Source organism: Electrona antarctica (assembly GCF_951216825.1).
Source record: "Electrona antarctica genome assembly, chromosome: 16".
NCBI classification, from domain to species: Eukaryota; Metazoa; Chordata; class Actinopteri; order Myctophiformes; family Myctophidae; genus Electrona; species Electrona antarctica.
Window position 1 is genome coordinate 5661238 of NC_136797.1, and position 7956 is coordinate 5669193.

Here is a 7956-nt window from a genome sequence, read left to right on the forward strand (position 1 = left end):
CTCTTATGGGGGTCCCTCCCTGGTTGAGAATCACTGCTAGGATCCATAAGAATCTTCTCTTATGGGGGTCCCTCCCTGGTTGAGAATCACTGCTAGGATCCATAAGAATCTTCTCTTATGGGGGTCCCTCCCTGGTTGAGAATCACTGCTAGGATCCATAAGAATCTTCTCTTATGGGGGTCCCTCCCTGGTTGAGAATCACTGCTAGGATCCATAAGAATCTTCTCTTATGGGGGTCCCTCCCTGAATCACTGCTAGGATCCATAAGAATCTTCTCTTATGGGGGTCCCTCCCTGGTTGAGAATCACTGCTAGGATCCATAAGAATCTTCTCTTATGGGGGTCCCTCCCTGGTTGAGAATCACTGCTAGGATCCATAAGAATCTTCTCTTATGGGGGTCCCTCCCTGGTTGAGAATCACTGCTAGGATCCATAAGAATATTCTCTTATGGGGGTCCCTCCCTGGTTGAGAATCACTGCTAGGATCCATAAGAATCTTCTCTTATGGGGGTCCCTCCCTGGTTGAGAATCACTGCTAGGATCCATAAGAATATTCTCTTATGGGGGTCCCTCCCTGGTTGAGAATCACTGCTAGGATCCATAAGAATCTTCTCTTATGGGGGTCCCTCCCTGGTTGAGAATCACTGCTAGGATCCGTAAGAATCTTCTCTTATGGGGGTCCCTCCCTGGTTGAGAATCACTGCTAGGATCCGTAAGAATCTTCTCTTATGGGGTCCCTCCCTGGTTGAGAATCACTGCTAGGATCCATAAGAATCTTCTCTTATGGGGGTCCCTCCCTGGTTGAGAATCACTGCTAGGATCCATAAGAATCTTCTCTTATGGGGGTCCCTCCCTGGTTGAGAATCACTGCTAGGATCCATAAGAATCTTCTCTTATGGGGGTCCCTCCCTGGTTGAGAATCACTGCTAGGATCCATAAGAATCTTCTCTTATGGGGGTCCCTCCCTGGTTGAGAATCACTGCTAGGATCCATAAGAATCTTCTCTTATGGGGGTCCCTCCCTGGTTGAGAATCACTGCTAGGATCCATAAGAATCTTCTCTTATGGGGGTCCCTCCCTGGTTGAGAATCACTGCTAGGATCCATAAGAATCTTCTCTTATGGGGGTCCCTCCCTGAATCACTGCTAGGATCCATAAGAATCTTCTCTTATGGGGGTCCCTCCCTGGTTGAGAATCACTGCTAGGATCCATAACAATCTTCTCTTATGGGGGTCCCTCCCTGGTTGAGAATCACTGCTAGGATCCATAAGAATCTTCTCTTATGGGGGTCCCTCCCTGGCATATATTTTCAAATGGGGGGTCTAATTTGGAGGTCCTTCAAAGCAAACAAAAAGGTAGGAGCGCACACCAAGAGTAGGGAGGTGCTGATCACGGGAGATAAAACTTCATAACAGAAAGGAGAGGTCGCACAACTCCTAGTCCCCATGCCAAAAGAAAAAATACTTATACGTACTAATACGTTTCGACAAGCTAGTTGCCTTCTTCTTCAGGGTATCCTGAAGAAGGCTAACTAGCTTGTCGAAACGTTGGTAAAATAAAAAAAGTATTTTTTGGCATCGGGACTACGAGTTGTGCGACCTCTCCTTTCTGTTATAAAATGTGGAGGTCCTTGACATGAGAAAGTTTGGGGAACCACTGGCTTATCTGAAACAACGGGTAAACAAACGGAGTCGTCAGACACAGCCGAGAGGATCATTCATATCATAAGACACTGGCGCTCCTTTCCAAAAGTTCATCAAATAGTCAGCTTGAAGCACCCAGGGAGCTCAGGGAGCTTGAAGCACCCAGGGAGCTCCTTGAAGCACCCAGGGAGCTCCTTGAAGCACCCAGGGAGCACCCAGGGAGCTCCGACAAAAAAATATATATACCTGGGCGGCGAATCGTCATGCTCGGTCGGGTACAAAGGAAGAAATGATAGAAAAGCACGACAGACAGACGAGGAAACGGCCAGCTCAAATAAAAACGCTTTCTGTGGACAAGGAGCCCTAAAAATCAGGCGTTTAAGAAGGAATAAAGTATGGTGTACAGTAACGGTACACACACAGTATAAAAACAGCCACTCGCACCTTTTTTTTTTTTTCTTCTTTTTTTTTTAATGACCGGTTCTGGTCACTAGCGAGAGCGGCTGGGACTGGGTTAAGGCATGGTGGTGTTGGTGGTGGTGGGCGCCGCTCGGCACCGATTGGCTAACGGAGACGGAGGAGGGGGGATGGGGGGGGTTCGGGAGAGGAGGGAAAGGGGGACGAGAGTGGGAGGAGGAGGAGGAGGAGAGGGGGAGCGGGGGAGTCTTCCGGCCGGACGAACACGACAACACGTGGGAGGAGGAGTAAGAAGAGGAGGAGGAGGCGGTGGAGGAGGAGGAGGAGGATCGAGCGAGAGGAGGAGGCGGCCCTGAGATCTTGGCGTTGGCGGACATGAAGGAATGAGAGTGACCGTGGGGGGCCTGGTGGTGGTGGTGCTGCTGGTGGTGGTCCCTGTGGGGCTTGGTGGTGAGGGACAGGGGCTGCACCTGCTCCGTCTGATGCTGTGTGTAGTCGCTGGCGGCGGCGGCGCTGGTCGTGTGCTCGGTGTGCGTGGGCGCCGGGGCGGCCGGCGAGGCCAGGGCCGTGGTGGGAGTGGCCGGGGAATCCAGGGACGAGGCGGGGCTGGCCTGAGACAGGTGCGTGTGCGTCAGGTGAGGATGGTGGTGCTGCTGCTGCTGCTGCTGGTGGTGGTGGTGTTGATGCTGGTGGTGCTGGGGCTTCTCCTGAGGCGCGCACGGCCTCTTGGGCTGCGGCGGGAACGGGGGCGACGAGGACGCTGCGGGCGGCGAGGACAAAGCGTTGGGAGTGAGTTTCTTTCTTTTCGGCTTTTTATACTATATTATTTTTTTTGTTAAACCCATTCAGACCTGAGGACGCATCTGTGTCACCGTCCATAACCACTTTTAAACCATTATTTTTTAAACTTTAGCTGTTGGAAAAATAGCGGAACTGCAAGCTCGTACAAGCTTGTAATTTTTTGAAAGATCTGGAAAATGTGGCACAAATCTTTGAATATCCCGGTATAGTCTTTCACAGCGACCATTTTTAACTCATTTATCCTTCTGGGGGCCAAATAAATATTCTATCCTTCTGGGGAGTCCCTGGTTTTTGTACCAGGGACTCCCCAGAAGGATAGAATATTTATTTGGCTGAATACATATCATTTTGGGAGTCCTTGACATGAAAAGGTTTGAGAACCACTGACATAGAAACACTACGTTTTTCAGAAAACTGTCAGCATCTTTAGAATCTGGTCTCAGGTCTTAATGGGATATTATATATGCGTTCTCAACTGTAGCTTGCTATGTTTCCACTAGCTATATTCCTACTAGCTATGTTTCTACTAGCTATATTCCTACTAGCTATGTTTCCACTAGCTATATTCCTACTGGCTATGTTTCTACTAGTCCTTATTGGCTACCATTTGACTGTTTGGGGTGATATCACAGTATCTGTATCTTTTTTTACAACTTTAAACCATTTTGACCTGAGATCAGATTCTAAAAATGTCTTCTACATCCTGACAGTTTTCTGAAAAAGCTATGTTTCTAATGTCAGTGGTTCTTTGATTTTTCAAAAATAGCAGACCTACAAGCTTGAAAAATAGCAGATCTACAAGCTCATAGCGCGCCACCGAGTGGCGCGCTACGAGCTTGTAGATCTGCTATTTTTCAATAGCTAAAGCATAACATAATGCTAACACCAAAAGGGGTTCCCGCCCAGAATGGGTTAAACCTGCCATCCCCATTTTGGACATGCTAGCGAGCAATATTTCAGAACTATACCAACGTGTAAATATCGTGCACATGTAAGTGAAAAACGCTTTCATGTAATCTTACCTTCTGGTATCATGTCAGTCTTCACATTAATATCCCTCTTTCTCTTCTTCCTCTTACCCTGCATAAAAATGTAAACTTTATATTAGACATTTGGGACATGAAAACACTGGTCCAAACAATGGTCTGCAGTCTGTAAAGCACTTTGAGCTGCATTTCATGTCATGAAAGGTGCTATACAAATAAAGTTTTATTACTACAAGTAAGACGCGCGGACGCGGGAAGCGAACGCAGCTCGTAAATTGCAATTACAACTATTAGAATAAATTACGTACTTTTTTTTTTTTTTTTAAGTTAAGTTTTTTTAGTTCCTTTTTTAGTGTGTGTGTATGTGTGCATGCTTTTTTTTTTAAGTTTTTTTTTTAAAGTTACGTTTTTTGTGTGTGTGTGTTTTTTGTGTGTGTTACAGCTGCGTCCTTGCTATTATTATTATCTGGGGAGCAGAGTTCCATTCCGACGCGCTGCCATTCCGACTACGTTAGGGTTAGAGACCGAGTTGGTATCGAGTGCGTCGGAATGGCAGGCTTCGGAATGCCAGTGTGTGTAACCGGTAATCTGCTGTGTGTGATCAGTCGGACCTGCTCAATAGAGCGTCGCAGTCCCGCCCCCTACCAGGGCCCAGGAAATGATTCCTTTTCCTCATAGACATTTCAAAAAGTATTTATTTAAAGACCTTTTAAGCCTCGTACAAAGCCAACTCGAGTCGTGACAAATCATGACAACAAACAACATTTTTCGGGCCGAACAAATAATTAGAAAGAAGAATAAAACGGCAGGTTACAACACTTTTTTGTTGTTTTTCTTCTTTGTAATTATTTATTTGGTCCAAAATATTGTGTTTGTTGTCATGATTTGTCACGACTCGGCTTTGTACGACGCTTAAAAAGTCTTTAAATACAAAAAAAATGAAATGTCTGGGAAAAATGCATTGGGAATTATTTCCTGGGCCTGGCGTCGTCATGAAAGGGGGCGGGACTGCGACGCTCAATAAGTGCAAGAGACAGAGAGAGAGAGAAAGGGAGAGGGGCAGGAGAGAGGGAGAGAGAAAGGGAGAGGGGCAGGAGAGAGAGAGAGAGAAAGGGAGAGGGGCAGGAGAGAGAGAGAAAGGGAGAGGGGCAGGAGAGAGGGAGAGAGAAAGGGAGAGGGGCAGGAGAGAGAGAGAGAGAAAGGGAGAGGGGCAGGAGAGAGAGAGAGAGAAAGGGAGAGGGGCAGGAGAGAGGGAGAGAGAAAGGGAGAGGGGCAGGAGAGAGAGAGAGAGAGAAAGGGAGAGGGGCAGGAGAGAGAGAGAGAGAGAAAGGGAGAGGGGCAGGAGAGAGAGAGAGAGAGAAAGGGAGAGGGGCAGGAGAGAGGGAGAGAGAAAGGGAGAGGGGCAGGAGAGAGGGCGAGAGAAAGGGAGAGGGGCAGGAGAGAGGGCGAGAGAAAGGGAGAGGGGCAGGAGAGAGGGCGAGAGAAAGGGAGAGGGGCAGGAGAGAGGGAGAGAGAAAGGGAGAGGGGCAGGAGAGAGGGAGAGAGAAAGGGAGAGGGGCAGGAGAGAGGGAGAGAGAAAGGGAGGGGGGCAGGAGAGAGGGAGAGAGAAAGGGAGAGGGGCAGGAGAGAGGGAGAGAGAAAGGGAGGGGGGCAGGAGAGAGGGAGAGAGAAAGGGAGGGGGGCAGGAGAGAGGGCGAGAGAAAGGGAGAGGGGCAGGAGAGAGGGCGAGAGAAAGGGAGAGGGGCAGGAGAGAGGGAGAGAGAAAGGGAGAGGGGCAGGAGAGAGGGAGAGAGAAAGGGAGAGGGGCAGGAGAGAGGGAGAGAGAAAGGGAGGGGGGCAGGAGAGAGGGAGAGAGAAAGGGAGAGGGGCAGGAGAGAGGGAGAGAGAAAGGGAGAGGGGCAGGAGAGAGGGAGAGAGAAAGGGAGGGGGCAGGAGAGAGGGAGAGAGAAAGGGAGAGGGGCAGGAGAGAGGGAGAGAGAAAGGGAGGGGGGCAGGAGAGAGGGAGAGAGAAAGGGAGAGGGGCAGGAGAGAGGGAGAGAGAAAGGGAGGGGGCAGGAGAGAGGGAGAGAGAAAGGGAGAGGGGCAGGAGAGAGGGAGAGAGAAAGGGAGAGGGGCAGGAGAGAGGGAGAGAGAAAGGGAGAGGGGCAGGAGAGAGGGAGAGAGAAAGGGAGAGGGGCAGGAGAGAGGGAGAGAGAAAGGGAGGGGGGCAGGAGAGAGGGAGAGAGAAAGGGAGAGGGGCAGGAGAGAGGGAGAGAGAAAGGGAGAGGGGCAGGAGAGAGGGAGAGAGAAAGGGAGGGGGGCAGGAGAGAGGGAGAGAGAAAGGGAGAGGGGCAGGAGAGAGAGAGAGAGAAAGGGAGAGGGGCAGGAGAGAGAGAGAGAGAAAGGGAGAGGGGCAGGAGAGAGGGAGAGAGAAAGGGAGGGGGGCAGGAGAGAGGGAGAGAGAAAGGGAGAGGGGGCAGGAGAGAGAGAGAGAGAGAAAGGGAGAGGGGGCAGGAGAGAGGGAGAGAGAAAGGGAGAGGGGCAGGAGAGAGAGAGAGAGAAAGGGAGAGGGGCAGGAGAGAGGGAGAGAGAAAGGGAGAGGGGCAGGAGAGAGAGAGAGAAAGGGAGAGGGGCAGGAGAGAGAGAGAGAGAAAGGGAGAGGGGCAGGAGAGAGAGAGAGAGAAAGGGAGAGGGGCAGGAGAGAGGGAGAGAGAAAGGGAGAGGGGCAGGAGAGAGGGAGAGAGAAAGGGAGGGGGGCAGGAGAGAGAGAGAGAGAAAGGGAGAGGGGCAGGAGAGAGGGAGAGAGAAAGGGAGGGGGGCAGGAGAGAGAGAGAGAGAAAGGGAGAGGGGCAGGAGAGAGGGAGAGAGAAAGGGAGAGGGGCAGGAGAGAGAGAGAGAGAAAGGGAGAGGGGCAGGAGAGAGAGAGAGAGAAAGGGAGGGGGGCAGGAGAGAGGGAGAGAGAAAGGGAGAGGGGGCAGGAGAGAGAGAGAGAGAAAGGGGAGAGGGGCAGGAGAGAGAGAGAGAGAAAGGGAGAGGGGCAGGAGAGAGGGAGAGAGAGAAAGGGAGAGGGGCAGGAGAGAGGGAGAGAGAAAGGGAGAGGGGCAGGAGAGAGGGAGAGAAAGGGAGAGGGGCAGGAGAGAGGGAGAGAGAAAGGGAGAGGGGCAGGAGAGAGAGAGAGAGAGAGAGAGAAAGGGAGAGGGGCAGGAGAGAGAGAAAGGGAGAGGGGCAGGAGAGAGAGAAAGGGAGAGGGGCAGGAGAGAGAGAAAGGGAGAGGGGCAGGAGAGAGAGAAAGGGAGAGGGGCAGGAGCGAGGGAGAGAGAAAGGGAGAGGGGCAGGAGCGAGGGGAGAGAGAAAGGGAGAGGGGCAGGAGCGAGGGAGAGAGAAAGGGAGAGGGGCAGGAGCGAGGGAGAGAGAAAGGGAGAGGGGCAGGAGGGCGAGGGAGAGAAAGGGAGAGGGGCAGGAGAGAGGGAGAGGGGCAGGAGAGAGGGAGAGGGGCAGGAGCGAGGGGAGAGAGAAAGGGAGAGGGGCAGGAGAGAGGGAGATCCAGGAGAGAGAGAGGAGGAGGAAGAGGCTCCATTCAGTTCCATGTTTACATTCACAGAATAGAGAGTATGCACATGCATGATTGTCCCATCAGGACACGCCCCCCCCCCCCCCCCCCCCCCCCCCTCATCTAGACTGAGTGGCAAAACATTGAGCAGCATATGGAGTGTTAAATCACTCAACCGTCCTGCGTACCACCTGTTTCTAAATGTCACATAATGCAGGAGGCAGCAAAATGTTGTGTTATTGAAAACAAGCACTTCCAAACTCTGACACTTAGAACAATAATCAAATGCAGGGAATTTCTTGACAGGAAGTAGCTCGTAACGTTTCTATGGTGGAATTTTATTAAACAAAAACTTTGCAGCTAGAAAGAGGATAATTCAAGCTTTTCGTACAGCTGTGATGTTGGTGAGTTTAACCCCTTTTGGTGTTAGCGTTATGTTATGCTTTATCTATTGAAAAATAGCAGATCTACAAGCTCGTAGCGTGCCACCGAGTGGCGCGCTACGAGCTTGTAGATCTGCTATTTTTGAAAAATCGAAGAACGACTGACATAGAAACACAGCTTTTTCAGAAAACTGTCAGG

The 7956-nt window shown here is 51.1% G+C and overlaps 1 protein-coding gene across 1 annotated transcript in view; it reads right to left on the reverse strand.

The window, feature by feature from the left end:
• Positions 1–1140: 1140 nt before the first annotated feature.
• LOC306940301 (uncharacterized protein) overlaps positions 1141–7956 on the reverse strand; it is a 42104-nt gene continuing 35288 nt past the window's right edge. Inside the window, exons 6-7 of the mRNA XM_079525322.1 lie at positions 3882–3939; positions 1141–2818 (exon numbers count right to left, since the gene is read on the reverse strand). Of these exons, the coding sequence (XP_079381448.1) occupies positions 2112–2818; positions 3882–3939 (765 nt within the window). The 3' untranslated portion in view covers positions 1141–2111. The remainder of the gene's footprint in view (positions 2819–3881; positions 3940–7956) is intronic.